This window comes from Equus quagga, chromosome 12, assembly GCF_021613505.1.
Source record: "Equus quagga isolate Etosha38 chromosome 12, UCLA_HA_Equagga_1.0, whole genome shotgun sequence".
NCBI classification, from domain to species: domain Eukaryota; kingdom Metazoa; phylum Chordata; class Mammalia; order Perissodactyla; family Equidae; genus Equus; species Equus quagga.
The window spans coordinates 8,026,376-8,048,456 of NC_060278.1; the positions used below are offsets into that span (position 1 = coordinate 8,026,376).

At 35.0% G+C, this 22,081-nt stretch overlaps 1 protein-coding gene across 3 annotated transcripts in view; it reads left to right on the plus strand.

Annotated features, from left to right (window-relative positions):
- The window catches only part of ODAD2 (outer dynein arm docking complex subunit 2), a 184,577-nt gene that overhangs the window by 96,884 nt on the left and 65,612 nt on the right, over nucleotides 1-22,081 (plus strand). For all 3 annotated transcript variants that reach the window (XM_046679611.1, XM_046679610.1, XM_046679612.1), the window contains exon 17: nucleotides 8,309-8,423. In XM_046679611.1, coding sequence (XP_046535567.1) covers nucleotides 8,309-8,423 — 115 coding nt within the window. The remainder of the gene's footprint in view (nucleotides 1-8,308; nucleotides 8,424-22,081) is intronic.

Below are 22,081 nucleotides of genomic sequence, written 5' to 3' on the forward strand. Positions count from 1 at the left end.
AATAGAGAGAGGCAGTTGGTCATCAGTGTAATCAAATGACCAAACTTAGTATCACAAAGAGTGGGACAGCTGGACATTATGAGCCTCTTGATGGGTTGCAGTGTCAAGTACAGAGCATCACCTATGTTGTATTTTGCCAAAATATGTAATTTGAATCAAACTCAGATTTTAGTTCTAACTTCCTGTTCACAGAAAGTACGGAGAATAGAGGGAAAAGTTAAATGACACCTTAAGGAAGCAATCAGGCAAACTCAAATTGTAGGACTTTCTACAAGACAACAGGACTAATCTCTTTAAAGTTAGTCAAAAACATAAAAATGTTCTAGGATAAAAGCAACTAAAAAGACACAAAAATATAGTGCATGATCCTTGTTTGAATACAGGTTTTGTTTGTTATCAAGCTCTAAAGGAGATTTTGAGAACAATTGAGAATATTTGAATCTGAACTACATATTTGATTACATTAGGGGAATTACTTTTAACTTTCTCAAGTGTAATAATGGTAGAATGATGATGTCAAGGATTATGCTTATTTTTAAAAGACGAAAATTAAAAAATTTTGTCATGAATTATCATGACATGTCTTACTTGCAAATGGTTTAGAAAAAAATGAATACACACTTATATTGATAGATGATGTAAGTATATTAAATTTTGCAGGTTGTGTCTATTGGTGTTTATTTTACTATTAAAAAAAAACAACTTTTGGAGCCAGCCCCGTGGCATAGTGGTTGGGTTCAGCATCCTCTGCTTTGGTGCCCCAGGTTTGCAGGTTCAGATCCTGGGCATGGATCTACACCACTTGTCAGCCACACTGTGATGGTGACCCACATACAAAATAAAGAAAGACTGGCACAGATGTTAGCTCAGGGCTAATCTTCCTCAAGCATAAAGATAGGAGGATTGGCAACAGATGTTAGCTCAGGGCAAATCTCCCTCAGCAAAAAAATAAAAGTAAAAACAACCTCTTAAGTATGTTTGAAATTTTCCATAATGAGAAGGCAGAAAAAAATTAAGACAAAATACTAAAAGTTTTTTTCACTCAATAGAATAGCAAAATTAAGATAGTAGCTGATACTGGTGACTAATATTCTCGTGTTCTGTTTATGGGAATCAAATTGACATAACTTTTATGGAGAACAGCCTGTTGATATGTATTAAAATTTAAAATATATAAAATTCTTATTTTCCATTTCTCAGTATTTGTCCCTAGAAGATAATCAGTGTTTTGCAAAAGGATGCAAGGATGGCCTTTGCGATGTTATTTTTATTCTATTATTGTGCAAAACTAGAAAGAACCTAATTTCTATCAATAAAGGATCAGTAAAATATGATGTGTCAGTACAATACTGTCTATCCATTAAAAAATTATTACTATAAATCCACATTCATTGCATTCATTGACACAGAGGAAGTTCCATTACATATATTGAATTAAAAAGGCAGATTGTAAAACACTACATGTAGAACAATCCCATAATGTTGTGTGTGTGTGCACGTGTTTGCTTAGAGACTGGAAAATTCTTTCAATAGATGATCACAGAAACTATGGGTTTGGGAAATTTGGGTGATTTAAAAAAAAAAATCTCCCTCCTTTATAACTTTTTGATTACTTCAGTTTTCCACCTAAGAATTTATTAGCTTATAACTTGAAAAATTGTCTCATGGGGGAAAAATGGTGCTTTTGAAAACTGTTTAATGATGTGAGTAACACTCATGATAATATGAAAGTGAAAATAAACAGGAAACCAAATCACATTTACTACGTGATCCATTGAAGTGGTTCCCTGTTTTGTTAGTATTCTATTGATATTGGGGAAAATTAGTAATGCATGCTGCTTCTGTAGTTTTGTTATAAGCTGACTCCTGCAATTGTATATATTGCTAATTTGTTAATGAGCCCTAGGCTTCCAGAATAGGAATCATTTATGTTCCATTCATTTGTTGGAGCTTTCTAGGCCTGCAGTCTATAACTCAGCAGACTCATCCTTGATCCCCAAGCAACTACCAGTGTTCAATCTCTAATGTCCTCCTTGTGGTCCTCCAAACTTGCTGGCCATTTCATGGCCTCTTTCATCTGTCCACTCACCTTCCTGGCCTGGAGACTTGTATCCACTTCCCATAGGCTCTATCTATATAATTTAGATATTCCTGGTGAAGTTGAGATAGGGATTTAAATTGAAGATTGAAATGTGAATTTGTTGCAGTGTTCTGATCAATCGTGTGTGATAAATCTTTGTTACCTAAATTAGAACAGATTATTTCATAGACCACCTGGAGTATCCTTGCAAATTCACTTTATTGAATGCAAACTTAAATCAATTAGATTATCTTTTCTATCTGTACTGGTAATGTGGCGCCCATACACTCAAGTGAGGCTGTATGCCTGGATAAAATCAGAATTTTTTGGTTCAATAGTTTATAGTGCATTTCTAGGATATATTAGTAAATTTAGCATATACTCTAAAAATCTTGACTTAGCCTAATTACTATGTGTAGATAGTAATCAAGCTAAGGTTATTTGTGTATTTATCCACTTCTAGAATGAAACTAATATTGAGTATCTGCTTGTTATTATATTGGATATCTCATTATATGATGGGTATTAATATCCCAATTTTAGTAGTTGAAGAAGCTCAAACTTCAGGAGATTAAATATTTGCCCAACATCATGGTTATAAGTAGTAGTCCTGGGGTTTGAATACATGGATATATAATCGTCTAGACTATGCTCTTTCAAAAATACCAGGCTGCACAATTAGACAGACGTTGCTTACTCTTACATTGATTCCTATGTCTATTTTGTTATTTTGAAGAGGACCCACTTAATCACAGTCATAAAACCCTCAAATTGAAGTAAAAAAGTAAATTTATCCAATAATGTATAATTTTAAATGTCTAATTAAGGAAAGTTTATGTTACTACTACAAATATTTGTGGATGTCTATAGTTACATCAGACCCTTCTTACAAAATTTTTCTTCGACATCCAGAAGGGGTAGTGGAACGGGTGTCTTGTCATTGTGGCAACCATAAGTATTAACATTTGTGTCCGTGCATATTGCTCTCTGTTTTGGGCAAACCTGCCCTCAACTGCCTTTAATGCACTTGTCTAAATCATGTGGATTTTTTTAATAGAGGAAAGGAAAGACACATTGAGTTTTCTTTATACAGCCAACACACCCTACACAGAGTTGGTTATGCCAGTTTACCTGTTTTCTCGTTGTATAATAAAAGTGTTGGAGTAGATGTTCTCTAGGCTCCAACACTAATATTTGATGAATATAATGATGACTGAGTAACTTTCATTTAATGTTTATTGATAATGACTAGCTCTCCATGCCAGGGACTGCCCCAGGTACTGGAACACCCTTCCTGGCAACCCCGTGGCTGGCTCCCTCACCCCTGCAGGGTTGTTGCTCAGATGTCACTGTATCATTGATGCTGTCTTCTTGCGCTCTCCACCTCCATCCCACCACCCTCTATCCACTTTCTCTGTTTTATTTTTCTCCAGTCACTTTTCAATATTTCATATAATATATAGATTTCTCTTTAATGTCTTTTCCCAAAAGAATATTCACTCTATGCGAGCAGGGATTTCTATTTACTTTCATGATGGAAAATTCCCCAGTATCTCAAAGATTGCCTGGCACATGATAGGCACTTTCTTAATATTTACTGTAAGAATGAATAATTTTTCTGATGAAAAGTTTCTAGAGCTTTTCTAATCATATTGCTTACACAACTATAGAGGCATTGACTATCATCCTGCTTTACCAAAACCGAGGAATTCTGGAACGTCCCTTTCCAGAGGCTGTTACATTCACATCTTTTCTCCAAATTTGGTCTCCCAGAGCCTCTTTGAAATAACACATAGGGACATCAACTTAAAAATTTAGAGAATTTTTATAAAAAAAGTAAAATTCTTTCCTAATCATAGCTTTTCACAGAGATGTTCATTTAATTCTGACATTCATTTGTGTTTCCATTTTTACTGAATGGCCAACTTGCTTTCAAAACCTATAGATTTCAGTTGCATCCTTTATTGCGGTTTAAGAACATTGTGTTCTTTTAGGCTAACCACATTTAGTTTGAGCCATTGTCATACAATAGTATTTATCAGTGTAATTTTCAACAAATATTGTGAAATTTTTACAAATCATGTAAAATTATGGTTTCAAAATAGATGCATTGACCTTACCAGAAAGAAACTCTACAACTGTAGTCATGCCCATTATGTGGGCACAAACTCTTCACATTTATTCATATACGTGGCCTCAGTGGGCAGGCAAGCCGGCCAGACTTCTTACAATCACGGCAAATGTTGATATAGCAAAATAACCTGAGAAACATAACAAGCAGCTGTGTCTTTTTTGGTTTGTTTGGTATTTTTTAATAGCCAGAATATGACTATGTATTTATCTTTCTAAAACTGTTTTTCTGCCAGCCATGCAGTTTGATTTCTAGGATAAGGCTGCCAATTTTGAAAACATAGAATTTAGTTTTGTTTCTGTAATGTCAAAGAATTAATGTAAAATTCTATCGATAATATAGGGAAGAGCTAACATACTGCTGGAAATGAATTCAGAGCAAGATGCTAATCGAATTAACTGTACAAAAGGAGATGGACCCATTGAAAATGGATAGTGGTATTAATTAATACTGCCCCTAAACCCATTATTGTAAATGCAAAAAGCTGTAAAGTTGTAAAGAAGTTCTATGACAATGCACTTTCAACTTAGAGACAACTTCAAATGAAAACTTACTCTACGGGTTAGATTTAGAATTTGAACATGTACTTTGCAAGTATGAGGTTAAAATTGAATGTGTTTGCATTTGGAGAGATTTTTCATTGATTGAGAAAGGAGTAAGCGAAGACCATTTTGTTTCAGGTCCATTTAACCAATATTCACTGGCTGCAGTATCATGACCTAAGCATAGTTGGCAATATGTAATTCCACTGTCAGGGAAAGTATACAATAATTGGGGAGAAAAGCATACACACATGCCTACAAGGCAAAGCAGTGTGTTATGAAAGTGGACAGCAAAATCAAAAGAAGCTTAAAGGAAGGAGAAACCAGAGTATTTGTGGGTGAGGTTTTATTATAGGCCTTAAAAGATGGGTCAATATAGCAAAAGGTAGAGGTGGCATGGACAAAGGCTTACAGTTGGGAGAATTTCTGTGGCTTGTGAGTAAACTAGTGCCTTCCCCTGTGTTCACATGGAACCCACACACGCATCGATAGTAGCATTTATTGTAATAGATTATAATGGTCTCTTTGTCTCCCTTACTAGACTGTAGTTTCCTGAAGAATAGATAAAATCCTCATTATTTGTAGATTCTGTATTGTGAATTTGTGTCCTTGCTAAAAATATTTGTAACTCCAAATCAATACTTACAGTACTTTCACAGTCACTCATGGACATGTGCAGAGCAGCAAACACTATGAGTCAGCTGATGCACGTGTTTCCAACTAAGGTCTAACAAGGCTACACTCTGCCTTCTTGTTTCAGCTGCGTACTGAAATGATAGTCTATTTAAGTGCACATTTTTCACATTTTTGTGCTTTGGGCTCGTGATTTTGCTGCTTAAAATGGCCCCTAAGCATAGTACCAAAATCATGTACAGTCTGTTATTCCTAATTGCAAGAAGGCTGTGATGTGCCTTACAGAGAAAAATATGTGTTTTAGATAAGGCTTATTCAGGCATGAACTATAGTGCTGTTGGCCATGGGTTCAACGTTAATGAATCAAAAATATATATGCAATACGATGGCCTTAAACAGAAACACACATAAAACAAGGTTGTCTATTGATCAGTTGATGAAAATGTTCTGACCAGAGGCTTTCAGGAATGAAACTTTATATTCCACCTAGGAGCAATGGTTCAGTATTTACTAATTCACTGTCTGCAGTAACTTTATAGAACAACTAGCTGAATAACGAGAATTGACCGTGTCTGTGATTTCTGTATGCTTAGCACTTAGTTTTTAGGAGATGGCCAGAGAGTTTTATGAGAAAACGCCTGAATATAGAGAATTGGGAGGAATAAGGCAGCTCATTGGAAATGTTTAATACTGAGTTTGGGAGCTGGGGTTTTAGTGCCATGCAGGCAATGAGAAGGCATGGGAGACTTTTTCTCCTGGTAGTGATCTTCCAGTTGTGAGCTGTTCAACAGGCATTGATTGAATGTGCTGGGTGGTGTGATGGACAGAATGAGTATTTCCGGGGTCCTGCTCTCAAGGAGCTACTGCAGAAGCTCTAAAAGTTCCTTTAGTAAGATTAGTTTCACAGGGATTTATAGGATGGGTTGGAATTGAGAGAGATTGAAGACACAAAACCAAGTTATGCAGCTACTCCAGCAATCCTGATACGAGGTAGTAAGGACCAGGATTAGGGTGCTGGCAGAGAGAATGGGGATAGAGGAGGCAGATACTTGAGTTATTGTGAAGTGAAAATCAGCAGTAAATGACTTGATACAGAGGATGAGGGAAGGGACAAGTTAAACTCTGCAGTTTGCTACCCTGACTTGTTAGTTCCTGTGTCTGCAGATGCTCTTCGACAATGTTTTCCTCATCTGAGGTTATTACTCTGTACTGTGCTGCGTCTTTTAAGGCATTGGTAATGGGGTCACTGTCTTCATCCATCATAACTAAACAGCTGATGAATTATCTATGGTTTGGGGTGAGCGTCGGGGGAAAATAGATCTAGTTTCACAATTCTTGGTGAATTTTTATAATTAATTGTGAAGTTTTGCCAGGGGACTCCAGAACTGAATTACCTTATTTTTTTAAACTGAAAATGTGTGCCATCCAAATGACTTCCACTTTAATGACAAGTTATGTCCAGCATTGTATAGTTAAATGTTACTAATGCAAATTTTCCTGCTACCTTTTCCAGCGGGTGAGACAGACCATTATTACTCTAGTTGACTGAGAAATTGCATGTGAAAAAATACATAGAGGCCCAGGGATCAGCATTAATTCCGTTTTCAGTGGTGTAACTTAGGGCAATAAGCTTTTCTAAGTTTGTAAAGTAAATCCATCATTGGGAAGTGCTCAGTATCTTTCCTTACAGTTTCCATAAATTGAGAAATAAAACTTTGTTTTCTCTCAGCATGATACTGATAGAAAGCTTTAGGTTTGGAAAGATATGTAGTTAAACTTGGGGTTAAAAATACTTTCTCAATGCACTTTTTTCTTATGAAAAGTCATTTTTTAAAGAGACAGTTTCTATCTTACTTTAAGCTATTTGCATTACCAATTGTTTTATAAACTTATGCAAAACTGATATCATACTTGGAACCTCTGGAATAATACATTTTTTTTTTCTGGCAAACTCATCTCAGGTAATCAAGAAAGGTAGATGTTTTTATGTCAGTTTTCAAGAAAGAATTTGAATGGTATTCTAAGTTGGTATTTATTCTATCTGTGGCTAAATACTACGTGTGTTTAATTCGACTTGAGATTAAAAATCAAAGGAATTTTGATGTTCTTTATCTTTTTTCATCTGCTTTAGTTTAACGTATCTTTCTGAACAAACCATGTTTGTAAAGCGTATTAAGTTTTGTTTGGCCTTCCTCTCAACTGCAAGTACTCAGTGGACCTTAATGCAAGGTTATGTTCCCTGGACTGATTGATATATAAACAGAAGACAGATGGTATAGAGATGACTCTGATGATAATTCATTTTTCAGCTAGTCATGAAGATGTTTTGATTACAGTGTGTTTAAGTGATTATAACACAGTCTGCAATGTTAGTCTTGCTGGGGAGAGGGCACATGGAAAACAAGTTACGTGTTATTCATGCCCAACAAAGGATGCACTGTGGTGTAATTATTTTAATTCCGAATGCTAGATTAGGCCTGGAGGAGTTTAAAATATGTCATACAGTAAGGTAAGTCAATTAAACATAGGCCAAATAAAAAAGGTAACTGCACAGTTTTGAGGCATAAATATTTGTTTTGGAAAGTATTTAGATGTTACTATATGAAAGAAACCAGTATTTTTACATTTAGGCAACAGTCTGTGTACAGCTAATTAAAAAATGACATGGCTTGATTCTAAGTTGATGTAAATCGTAATTATGAAGCTTGCTTTCTGTGTCATGAATTTAGAACTGAAATCAGAGAGCTGACAATTCAACAGCATGTTATATCCTTGCTGTTGATCAAGTTTTGCAAAAAACCTCCAAGCAAAATGTTGAAAGGAGAAAAATGAATTAGAATTGTGTGAATGGATAGGCCATTTAAATTTTCGTTTTCACGTACTAATTACAGTTTATAGTACTATTTTTTGGTTTCACAATAGAATAATTGATCGCTTAGATGGAGTTCGTTTGTTGTGGTCCCTCCTGAAAAATCCTCACCCAGACGTGAAGGCCAGTGCAGCTTGGGCCCTCTGTCCGTGTATCCAAAATGCTAAGGTAAGAAGAGACTGCAACTCGATCCATTCTAGAATCTCCTCTCATATGATATTGATATTGAAGAATGTCACTACACATCACTAACTGCTTTTGACTTATTTTTGGTCAGACTTATCTGGTGGAAAAAAGTGCTGTACATTTGTGCCAAAATAATTTTTGAGCAATGCCTTTTCCTGGTCAGTTTTTAAATGCTGAATGAAACTAGGCTAATATGGCAGTGCTAACCAAGGTCCACCTGGCTGGTGCAGTGGAAACAAGTACCCCAGGTAAATGTAGGTGAAGAAAAGTTGACTGTTCCTATGGCTTGGGTGATAAGAACATTGTCTGCATTTACCGGCTACTTTCAGAAGCACGAGACTACATCTATCTTATTTATAGACTGAAATGCAACAGTGAAAGATCACTAAGTTCTTACTTACCTTGAAAAAATCACAATTTCATGAATCCCACTTTTCGTATCTGTTAATAAAGACTGGATATAAAACCTATGAATAAAATTTTACATGAGAAAAAAAGACTGAACCGGAAGGTTCTGATGTCTTTTATAGCTCTTCATTTGTAAATTTTGTTATTTTCTTTAAAAGATCTCTTTTCAGCCTATTTCTGTTATCTTTACTTAAAATTTTTTCCTATGGGCTTAGACATTTCCCTTTAAGATTCTTGTTGGCAGTGATATTTCTCCCTGTTGAATATTTTTATCTAAAGGATTTTATTCCTGTCATAAATGTAACATGACTCTAAATATCACCCTAAATATCTGTGACTAGAACTAACGTTTTGTAAACAGTGAATTGTGAAATATACTAATAGTAGAGGAGACCTGTTACAAACTGGCTAATAGAGCCAGTTTTTTATAACAGAAAAAAATAATAAAAACAGCTCAAATGTCAGCCTACAGGAAAATGGACGACAGGGTGAGAGTCGAGTCGTCCCATATGATCCAGTGCAACCGTGGAAATGAGTGTATTTCAGCAATGTATTCATCAGTATCAAAACACCTCATCAACATAGTGAGCAAAATGAAAACAAGTTTCAGAAGTAGATGTACAATATAATTCCTATTATATAATGTTCAAAGAAATTATTAAAATGCAAAATTTAGGGCATTGAAATGCATGGTCAAGTGGTTAAGTTCACACGCTTCACTTCAGTGGCCCAGGGTTCACCAGTTCAGATCCTGGGCGCAGACCTGCACACTGCTCATCAAGCCATGCTGTGGCGGCAGCCCACATAGAAGAACTGCAGTGACTTACAACTAGGATGTACAACCATGTGTTGGGGCTTCCGGGGGGGAAAATGCAAAATTTAAATGACATTATTTAGGGAGTAAGAAAGAAGCCTATTGGGGAAAGATTGCTAGAATCCTTGAAGGTGTCCTCATCAGCTACTTGAGTAGATCAGCCCAGTCCTTCATTCATAAACATGAACAAAGAAGGACCACTAAATATTTAAGGAAGACTAATGGTATTAGACCCAAGCCAAGATTAATAAGCAGAACTAACTTCAAAGGAAACAGAGATAATGCAAGGAACAGAATATAACATGAAGTTTTTCAAATTGAAATCCTCAGAATGACCCAAGAGGGAATCCTAAGCCTGAAAAGGTTGTTATAAAAAAAGAAATATTCATAGACTAAGAAAAGCTTTTTGGAAATTAGAAATATATTTGGCAAAACAATAAATTTAATAGAAGCGACGAATGCTAGGATAGATATGACTGAATAATTATCTGGAAGATAAATCTAGTAAATAAGAATTTAAAGTAAAAGTAAAAAGAAAAGACATGAAAACACACAAAAAGAAAGAGTAATCAAAGGGAAGAAATATGCATATATATATTTATATATCAATAGATAGATGGATATATTTTTTAAAGGGTTCAAAAGTTTCTGTAAACTGAAGAAATCAGAAAGATTCCAGTCTTCAGACTGAAAAGATTCACTTAGTGCCAAACAGGAAAAACAAACAAACAAAGCTGTCTACACCTAGACATAAATTCAAATTTCGTGTTTCCAGAAATTAAAGAAAAGGAAAAAGTGGGGCTGTCTTGGTGGCATAGAGTTAAGTTTGCATGCTCAGCTTCCGTGGTCCAGGGTTCGCCAGTTCAGATCCCGGGCACGGACCTATGCAATGCTTCTCAAGCCATGCTGTGTCAGGCATCCCACGTAAAAAGTAGAGGAAGATGGGCACAGATGTTAGCTCAGGGCCAGTCTTCCTCAGCAAAAACAGGAGGATTGGAGGCAGATGTTTACGTAGGGCTAATCTTCCTCAAAAAAAAAAAAAATGGGGAAAGTTGCATAAGAACAAGAATGAAATCAGTGTTAGGCTTAACATCATTCACAATAAATTCTAAAAGAAAATGAAACAAAGCCTTTACTGTTTTTAGAGGAAAATACTTCTTATCTTGGAAGTCTATATCCCGAAAAATTAGCATTCATGTGTGAGTGTAGAGTGAGGACAGAAGAAAGACATTTTTCTTTTAGAAATGTCAGAACTCAGGAAGCTTATCCCCCATGAACCTTTTCTGAAAAAAATTACTTTAGAATATTTTCCAGTGAAACAAAAGATTCTAAGAAAGAGGACAACATGAGTTACAGAAACAATAAGCAAATCATTAGAATTTATAGTTAACTATGAATTTGTGTTGATAATATGGCTTTCAAATTTTATCAAATTGTTAAAAAATAATTTTTTAAAAACTAATGGCATAAAATAAAAGCAGATAGTATTCTCACAGTCATGATCTGAACCTAAACAACCACATGACTCAAAAAACATGTTAGGTGATGGAAGGTAATAGGTAAAAATATACTAACGGTCTTTATGTTTCCTGGAGAAGGATGTTATAGATACCGGTTAATTCTAAACCATCATTGAAAGTATGAATTTAAATATAAAATTTAACATTATCATTGTTGATATCCATTTTGTATAAATAACATTTCTACTTAGTTCTGTTATTACATGTAAATTGTGTCCTTTATTTTCATGGACTTCAACTCTAAATCTGCCTATTTATCTATACCAGCTTTAAGAGCTATTCCAGTGTTTTCATATTCATTATTCCTGCCCAGGACACCTGTCCTGAATATCCGACTGGTCTCCTAGGCTAGCAACCTAAACTGAACCATACTCAAACTTTAAACACAACACAACCTGCTTGTCTTTTAGCCCTTGGCCCCAAGGCGTAGACTAGATCCGAGCCTCCATAGAAAGCTCCTACTTGTTCCATTTCTCTTGAACATCTCTGCCCTCTGCATGCTCTTCACTCCCACCAACCTAGTATCTTTGAATTCTTCTCAAGACAAAGAAACCTCAACACTCTCTTACCACTCCTGAGGGAAAGACAGACTCATGAAGAAGAAAGCTCCCTGCCTGTTCACTTCTCTTACCAAGACTACACTCTCCTTCTATATGGATTATCATTTAGGTAACATGAACATTTAAAGAATTTTAAACAAGGAAGTGACATGAGCAGTTTGGCTAATTAGAAAATGTATGAGTGGGTGACTAATTAGGCTGCTATAATGGTTCAGATGAAAATAATTAGAATTTGACCTAACATAGTCACAGTGTGGGTGAAGAGGAAGAGTCGATATAAGAAATAATCGGGAAGTAGGATCAGAAATTGGTGAGTGATTGGATGCTGGCTGTGAGGAGGAGAAGAAAAGATGTTAGCACAGGGCCAATCTTAAAAAAAAAAAAATTGGGATACATGAGCAAAGATTTTGAAGACTATTGGTCTAGTATACCAGGTCTGGACCTTGAAATGGGAGAGAGGGTAATTTAAAACATCTTTCTTCAAGAAAATAGCCAGATTTGTGAGGCTCTTCTTGTTTTGAAAAATCCTAATTTCCAGGATCAGAAGGTGAATAGTATGTTAGTCTCCATCCTTGCATCCTTCTAGAATAAAATTCATCTTCCCAAGGCAGAAGGATACCTTAGGGGTAGAGTATGAAAGAGGTCATGTGCTCAGGAAGGCAAGTGGAAAGAAAGCACACTTGTAATATTCAAAAATAGCATCTCATTATTTATACAGATCCCAATCAAACTATGGTTTAAGACAGCTTTATCTAATAGAACTTTCTGTGATGATGGAAATGTATCTTCACATATGGTAACCATTAGCCACCTGTGGCTACTGAGCACTTGAAATGTGACTAGTGTAACTGAGGAACTGAATTTTTTTTCTTTTGTTTATTGACATATAATTGACATATTGTGTAAGTTTAAGGTGTACAACATGTTGGTTTGATACATTTATATATTGTAATATGATGATTACAGTACTGTTAGCCAACACCTTTGTCATGTCACATATTTATCATTTCTTTTTGTGTTGAGAAAAGTTAAGATCTTTCTTATCAGCTTTGAAGTTTATAATACAGTATTGTTGACTATAATCCCTATGTTGTACCTTAGATCTCCAGAACATATTTATTTACCACTTGTAAGTTCGTGCTCTTAAAACAACATCTCCTCAATTCCCTCATCCCCAGCCCTTGGCAACCACCATTTTACTCTCTGTTTTTACACGTCCAGGTTTTTTAGATACCACATATAAGTGATATTTGTCTTTCTTTGTCTGACTTATCTCTCTTAGCATAATGCCTTCAAGGTCCATCCATGTTGTTGCAAATGGCAGGAGTTCCTTCTTTCTCATGGATGAATAATATTCCATTTTATTTATATACCACATCTTCTTTATCTATTGATGGACACTTACGTTGTCACCATATCTTGACTATTGTGAATAATGCTGCAGTGAACATGGGGGTTCAGTTGTCCCTTCTAGATACTGATTTCAATTCCTTTGTACATATACCGAAGACTGAGATTACTGGATCATATGGTAGTTCAATTTTTAATTTTTTGAGGAATTGCTGTACTGTTTTCCATAGTGGCAGTACCAGTTTACATTCCCATCAACAATGTATAAGGATCCCTTTTTTCCACATCTTTGCCAACATTTGTTATCTCTTACCATCCTAACCGGTGTGAGGTGATATCTCATAGGAGTTTTGCTTTGCATTTTCTTGATAATTAGTGATGTTGAGTACCTTTTCATATAAAAGCTTGGCCATTTGTATGTCTTCTTTGGAAAAATGTCTATTCAGGTCCTTTGCCCATTTTCAATTAGATTATTTTCTTTTTTACTATTGAGTTGTATGAGTTCTTTATATATTTTGGATATTAGCCCCTTATCAGATATATGGCTTGCAAGTATTTTCTCCCATTCTGTAGGTTGTCTTTGCAATTGATTGATTATTTATTTTGTTGTGCAGAAGCTCTTTAGTTTAATGTATCCTCACCTATTTATTTTAGTTTTCGTTGCCTGTGTTTTTGTGACTTATCCAAGAAATCGTTACCTAGACGAATGTCAAGGATTTTCTTCCCTATGTTTTCTTCTAGAAGTTTTGTTTCAGGTCTTACATTTACATCTTTGATCCATTTTGAGTTAATTTTTGTGAGTGGTGTAAGGTAGGGGACTAGTTTCATTCTTTTGCATATGGATATCCAGTTTTCCTAACACCATTTGTTGAAGAGACTATCCTTTCCCAATTGTGGGAGGAACTGAATTTTTAATTACATTGTTTTAATTAATCTAAGTTTAGTGAGCCACATGTGGCTAGTGGCTATTGTTTTAGATAGCTCAAGTCTAAGAGATACAAATAATGGAAAATTGTTTTTGTAAGGCAACTGCTGCAAAGAGTTGTAAACCTCAAGAATTATATAAGATTGCATATGGTTCATTATGCAAATTTTAGAAAGTAAAGAAAAGCAAAGGATTTTGTGTGTTTTTTACCACAATAAAAAAATTTTAATTAAAAATAAGGCAAAGGAAGAAAATTACCTGTAATTTCAGCACTTGGGGGTAACTACTATTAAGAGTTAATAGAGGTTTTTTCCCTTAATAATGAATTGTGAATATCTCTCTGATTTTCTATATATGTCTTTCCATATTCTTGCTTAATTTTGTTGGCTATATAGTATTTTATTGTATGGCTATATCATAACTTATTTGTGCAATTAAATTTCCCATGTTAAAGAAGAATGAGGTTAGTGAAACGGAAATTTCATTTGAGCTTTTCTAAAATGTCTATTTCACTTGGAGAAAATTAAGTTACCTCTGACCCACTGGTGGAAATTTGAGCATAGTTCCCCAGGGCTTATTCCATGGTTTCCATTCAATAATTAAGAAGTATGGCCCCATAGTTTAATTTGGGCAGAGACTTTCTTCTTTAGTTACCATGGTCATTCTTAGAGATGTGTCCCTTTGGGAGTCTTTATTGATAGTCCAGATTTATGGTCAGAGCAGATTACACTGTACTTATCCATCTCTCTTCACACTAAACTGTCATTCTACTGTCTTCACCATAACAGTAGTATTTTATACATATATGTAACCCATAGCCTTTCACATGCATTATCTCACTTACCTGCACCACCACACTTTTTTGCTTCTGAGGAAACTAAGTCTTCAGAAATATGTAATTACTTTCTCAAGATCAGATAACTAGTATGGTGACTCAGCCACAATGTGAACCCAGTTCTAACCGCGTATCCTATGCTATTGTCACCACAATACAGCTGCCACACACATCAATAAACAGGGGTCTAGATGGTTCCTTTCGTATCCAAGAAGATCTTTTGGTGATTCCTTTGTGAGGAAAAACCTCAACTGCTCTTCAAAATATGGGATGTCCTCAAAGTCTTAGTGCAGTTTTAAGCTTTGAGAACTTAAAAAATGTAAATATACAAACTTTAAAAATATCATTTAGGGTACCACTCCGGGGGGATATTTTAACAATATCATTTGGTGTACCATATAGTGGGGTACCGTTATGTTGATAATGGGGGAGGCTGTGCGTGTGTAGAGGCAGGGAGTGTAGGGGAAATCTCTGTACCTTCTCAATTTTGCTATGAATCTAAAACTGCTCTAAAAAAGTAAAAGTCTATTAAGAAATCATTCAAAAGTTTCATTATTTAGCTTTTTCTTCTACTTGTTCAGTTCTGGAAACAGTGAAATAAAATTTTAACTTTAATGTTTTGTTTCAGTCAGTGTTGTCATCTTCAATGAGAGAGACTAAAAAATTAAAATTAAAAAATGTGTTTTTCAAAATTCACAAAACTAAACAAGTGACAATTAAAAATATATATACACATTTTGAAGCACTGATACCTTTGAAGTAATTACAGCATTAAAACTGCACTAAGACTTCTGGGCAATACTGTATTTATTTTAATAAGCTTTAAACAATGTTTTGCATTTTATTGATTAATCCTTTTCACACTAAACCAAATTAATAGTTAAAATGCATGAATTGTTGATCTATTTGTTTTTTCAATACTTATACCAAAAATTAATCACAAATGAAGAACAGGAAAGGTTTTGTTTTCTTTTTGACTCAGTTTTTAACCTATGACAGTAATCTGGGGGTTGAATAGCTTTTATCTCAGTTTCACCCAGGTATTATATCCAAGGAAATACAACATCTTCTGTTACTTTCCTGGCTGCCTTTAGGTAAGCATGAAAGAAAGCTCCAGAATATAAAATGATGCTGGAGAGGAATGTATTATGATATTAATTATTAGTAATTGGACTGGGTTTATACTTCATAAGCATTTACATTTAAATTTTCATTTTGTCTTGAAGAACTTTGTGGCAATACATGAAGAGGATAAAAGAAAAAGTTAGCAATGATTTAATGTAATCTCTACGCATATCAAATAGTTTCACTAATTCAACAACATTTATTTAGCACTAACTGTGCAGGTGCACATTCCATTTTGTATGCCCATTTTTTTTGCATCTTAGCATAAATGTATAACGTTTATGCATTTAAGTTTTCAGTGTTAAAAAACAGAATGAGGTTAAGTGAAAAAAAAAAACTTTCATTTGAGCTTTTCTAGAATGTTCTTTCACATAGAGAGAGAAAATAAAGTTACCTCTCACCTATTGGTAGAAATTTGAGCATAGTTCCCCAAGGGTGTGTTTTACACTTGACTTTGTGTCATAGTTTTAAAGGGCAGTGCTTTCTCTTCCTTGATGTACATGAAACAATAATGCATTTTACAATCAACTGCCTTGTGGCTAAAATATACGGGTTAAGATACTTGTAAATGTCTATGAGCCTGGGGATTATGGTGCATGGAACTCTTTCAGGGTCTCATCTGTCTTACTTTACCTCACCATTCAAAACTTATCCCACTTGACTGTATTCCATTTGCAATTTTCAAGTAGCATTTTGTGTATTCTCAGATGTTTTTAGGTGAAGTAAAACTGTTTTCTAGTAAGACTATGAATTCTGAGGGAGGATAGAGGCAGGAAACATTTCTTGAATGTGCTTGGCACCCAGCTTACAGTAAAATAATGGAACCAGAAGAGATCTTGCTGGATATTTTGGCCCATTCTTCCCTTCTCCTCCTCACCCCTCCCCCATTCAGGTAGGTTAATGACTCAGCTTTCTAGGAGAGATTGCTTTTTATTTTGTAAAAGGCATTTCCACATTTTTTCACATAAGATGCTTTCCTAGGACATTTTAGACTTATTAACTTACAGATCATAGGATTTCGCATCCTTGTGATGTAAATAACTTCTTTGTGTGGATTCATGGCACTGATAGGAATGCTGCAGGAACCAGCTATTGTTAACTATAGCTAAAAGCAATGCAAATAGGAAGAAAGCACCAGCCAGGCCCCCAGACAAGTTAGTGCTCCTTCAGTGTCCCTGCCACCGTCTTTTAGGCATAGGGAAACCTAAGTGCACTGTGTATGTGTCCATGGAGAATGGATGTGGTGAAATGTCAACTGTTTGAAACAAATGTTATCCATTTTTTATATTATTAACAGCATATACATTAGAATACATTTTCAGATCTATCTGTTGAGAAAATGAAATGTGAAAATTATTTCTAGTGAATGTATTGCATGTTTTCTTACTGGGAAATATTTAAAGCGACCTATCAGTAAATGAGCCAGGCAACAAAGTACCAGAATCAAAGACGTCAGTAATGAATTGTGGGATAATTGAGACAAAGACTCACGATATGTCTGCAATGTATTTGCATTGTAATTATTTTGTTATTAGATGCATAAAACAAATGGAATTGTGGGATCTTTGTAGTAAAAAGTATTGACGTTTTCACCCGTAGACAAGTGTCTCAATTAAAAAACTTAAAATTTTCCTTAATTTTGGAGAAAGTCAGTATGTTATAGTTTTTGATAGCTTATCAGTGATAAATGAAATGTACTGAGTGAAAAAAGGTGTATTTTGGCAGCTTAATACTTATCTGCCCGTTCTTTATATGATTGGAAAACCAGAGTGTAAAGTGTGAGTCTGTTTTATGGTCTTATATAAAACATGAAAGAATATTTGAGACAGGAAATAAGCATCATCAGTTAAAAATCTACTCAGTGTTCAGTCTCTCAAGAACTGAAGAACAGAAAGCTGAACTAATGTGAACTAATTATAAAAAAAACTCACTGAGTATTTTTCTAAGTAGTTTTATTTAAAAGTGTACCATTTAAGGTGTTTTCAGTGTTAGGCTCAAGGAAACTTTGTTGTTGTTTTCTTTCCAGTTAAGATTGCTAAAAAGGACAGAGATCCTAAGATTTGACCTCTGTAGTGATGTTACTTAGTAAATTTCAGGAGCCGCAAGTCTGGTTGCAGATGAATAACTGCTTTGTGAAAAGTGTGAGAGATTTGCAAATGGGAGTGAAAAGCTGTTCCTTTCAAGCTGAATGATCAAACGCATTTTTGGAGAAAAACAGTGGTTGAACAGGTGTTCAGTATTATGAACTTGTGATATAAAGAATGCAACAACTGAATCTGGCAAAAATCCATGTATTAAATTATTTGTTCTTAAGAAGCAAAACTCTCTGTTGCAGAAAGGCAACTCACATTTGTGCTCCATGAACAATAAGATATTGAAAAATACAGAAACTCAGATAAATAATGTATAATTGTGTTACAACACTTTCATGCCTTTTGCCAACATTTATAAGAATCATGGTTCTTTCTTTAAAACTTATTGTATTTTTTATTTTATTTCTTTTTGTGGATGTTGCAAGATAGTATTTAATTTCCTTAATTCTGTTTCTTTCATTAATGTCTAGAAGTTTTTATTAAAGGAAAAGTTTAAATATTTGCCTTTTCAGAAGAAGTGATTTGCATATTTATTTATAATCATATTATAATTGCATATTTATTTATAATCACCACTGCCCTATGAATTAGATAAGAAACAGGTATTCTTATTTTAGAATAAATGCTCTAAATATGTAATGTCAGTTGTAGAATTAGGAATAAAATTCAAATAATGTCTTCCAAATCAGTAATATATCCAGGTGATCATTTGGCCTTCTAACTTTCCTAAACTTAATTTTGCTACTTCTTTAGAAAATAATGTTGAGTTTTGAATTTTGATCTTGGAGGAAAAAAAGTCTCTCTAATTTCCAAACCAGTGGCCTGAGGATCTGCTCCAAACAGAGAAGGCAGTCAGAGACATTTGAGAATGATTTCCCAAAAGAGAAGAGAAAAAGTTAGTTTCTGTGAGGATGGAATACAAGCTTGGGCAATTTTAGCCAAGAATGTTGAGCACTGAGTGTGGATGGGGCCAACTTCCTGATTACAGGTGTGACAGAACGCAGCTGATCAAACACGACAGGAATTTGACATCACTCTCTGTTTAACTTCAGCTGCCCAATGAGCCATGCCCAATCAAGAAGCCAAAGGAACCTGGAGAAGGCGAGTGTAGGGGGGCAGTTTCATACTAGGAATACTGCCATAAACACGATTTATGAGCTTCAATTTGGTCATGTTAGGGCCATAGAATGTATAGCTGTCTCACAGTGTACCTGAGAGGCTACTTGGTTTTAAAAAAATCTAAAACCTCATTAAAATGTACTCTGTGTTTGTGTTCTGCCCATCTATTTGGGGTCTGCTATCATTTTTAAGTCACCAAATAGTTCGAAGTATTCTCCTCATCTGGCCTCCAGTTCCTAAAATCCTAAAAGTTTAAAGTGAACTATATTACAAGTATTTTTCTGTATGCCAGATTTTCAAGTGGGGATATGAAGGGGCAAAAGAAAAGTGAGGGTGTTAAAAGACTGTCCTCAGACCACCACTGGAAGGACCACTATCTACAGATCAAATCTGTTGCTTTCATCTGGATTCCCCTCCTGCCCTGCTATGCTCTCCCATCCCGTGCTTCTCAGCCCCTACTCCAAAAAGGACGGCAGTGGAGGCTGCTGGTTTAGGAAGGAGTAGAATTGACAGAGGTGTAATATACAACATGGAAAGTTACAACTAAAGGTATAGCTGTTCTAAATAGATATGTACAAAACTGTGCCAACAATTAGCTGCTTATGAAAGCCTATAACCATTTTATTTTGAAAGTACAGTTTGTTATCACTTGCCAGTTACTTTATTAAACAGTCTCATGCATTATCATATCATTATATCCACCTCAGCCAAGAACTCCCAGGATCACACATTGTACTTTGTCACCATCAGAAACTGGCCATCTCAAAATTCAGTGACTCAGATAGCTGACTGGAATGCCAGATTCTGATCACAAGGTTGTGTCCTTCCATCTCTCTAGGCACTCATCTTCATACAAGACATAGCCACAGGCAACAGTAGTAATGTTTTTCTGCCTCCTTTCATGAATGTGGAAGCCCTTTTGTACCTCTCTTTTCAAGAAGTCAACTAGATTTGGGTCCCTTGCCTGGAATACTTTTATTATCCTGCGTCTGGACCTAAACTCAGCATGCTCATAACTTCAGCTACATGGTGCTTTGGATTTTTTCTTGTAGGAGTCTTATGGTTCAAGTCTTATGTTTAGGTCTTTAATCCATTTTGTGTTAATTTTTTTATGTGGTGTAAGGTAAGGGTCCACCTTCATTCTTTTGCATATGCATATCCATTTTTCACAACACTATTTGTTGCAAAGATTGTCCTTTCCTCATTGAATGTTCTTGGCACCCCTGTCAAAAGTGATTTGAGAAAATACCCAAGAGTTTATTTCTGGGTCTGTATTCTATTCCGTTAATCTGCATGTCTGTTTTTATGTCAATACCACACTGTTTTGATTACAATAGCTTTGTAGTAAGTTTTGAAATCAGCAAGTGTGAGATCTCCAATTTGTTCTTATTTTTCAAGATTATCTAGATTATTCAGGGTCCCTTGAGATTCCATATGAATTTTAGGATGGATTTATGTTTTTCTGCAAAAGAAAATTGTTGGGATTTTGATAAGGATTGCATTGAATCTATAGGTCAGTTTGGATAGCATCAACATCTTAACAATATTAAATCTTCGAGTCTGTGAACACAGGATGTTTTTCTATTTATTTGTGCCTGCTTTAATTTCTCTCAGCAACGTTTTATAGTTTTCAGCGTACAAGTCTTTTGCCTCTTTGGCTAAGTTCATTCCAAAGTATTTTATTCTTTTTGATGCTGTTGTAAATGGCACTGTTTTCTTAATTTCCATACCACACTGTCCATTATTTGTGCATAGAAACACAACTGATTTTCGCATGTTGATTTTGTAACCTGCAACTTTACTGAATTTAATGATTAGTTCTACCAGTTTATTGCGGAATCTTTAGGTTTTTCTACATATGAGATCATGTCATTTGTAAACAGAGATAATTTTACTTCTTCCTTTCCAATTTGGATGTTTTTCATTTCTTTTTCTTGCCTAATTGGACCTAGGAAGTCCTTTCCAAGACTTTCAGAACCGTGTTGAATAGAACTGGTAAAGCAGGCATATTTGTCTTGTTCCTGATCTTGGAGGGAATACTCTCAGTCTTTCACCATTAAGTATGATGTGAGCTGTGAGTTTTTCCATACAGCCTTTATTGTGTCAAGATAGTTTCCTTCTAGTCCTAGTTTATTCAGCTCTTTTTTTTTTTTCAATCATGTGAGGGTGTTGAGTTTTGTCAAGTGCTTTTTCTGCATCAATTAACATACTCTTATGGATTTTTACCTTCATTCTGTTAATGTGTAGTGTATTACACTGATTGATTTTCTTATGTTGAACCATCCATACATTCTAGGAATAAATCCCACTTTGTTGTGGTGTATAATCCTATTGAATTCAGTTTGCTAGTGTTTTGTTGAGGATTTTTGCAAAACTATTCACAACGTCGGTCTGTAGTTTTCTTTTGTTGTAGGATCTTTATCTGGCTTTGGTATCAGAGTAATACTAGCCTCGTAGACTGAGTTTGGGAGTGTTACCTCCTCTTCAATTCTTTGGAAGAGTTTGAGGAGGATTGTTGTTAGTTCTTCTTTAAATGTGTGGTAGAATTCACCAGTGAGGCCATCTAGGGCTGGGCTTTTGTTAGTTGGAAGATTTTGGATTACTGATTCAGTTTCCTTTCTAATTATAGGTCTGTTCAGATTTTCTATTTCTTCGTGATTCAGTCTTAGTCGGTTATGCGTTTCTGGAAATTTATCCATTTCATCTAGGTTATCCAATTTGTTGGTGTACAATTGTTCATAGTATTCTCTTAACAATCATTTTGATTTCTGTAAAATTGATTATGTCCTTTCTTTCATCTCTGGTTTAAGTTGTTTGAGTATTCTCTCTTTTTTTTCTTGGCCTCTAGCTAAAGAGTTGTCAATTTTATTAATCTTTTTGAATAGCCAACT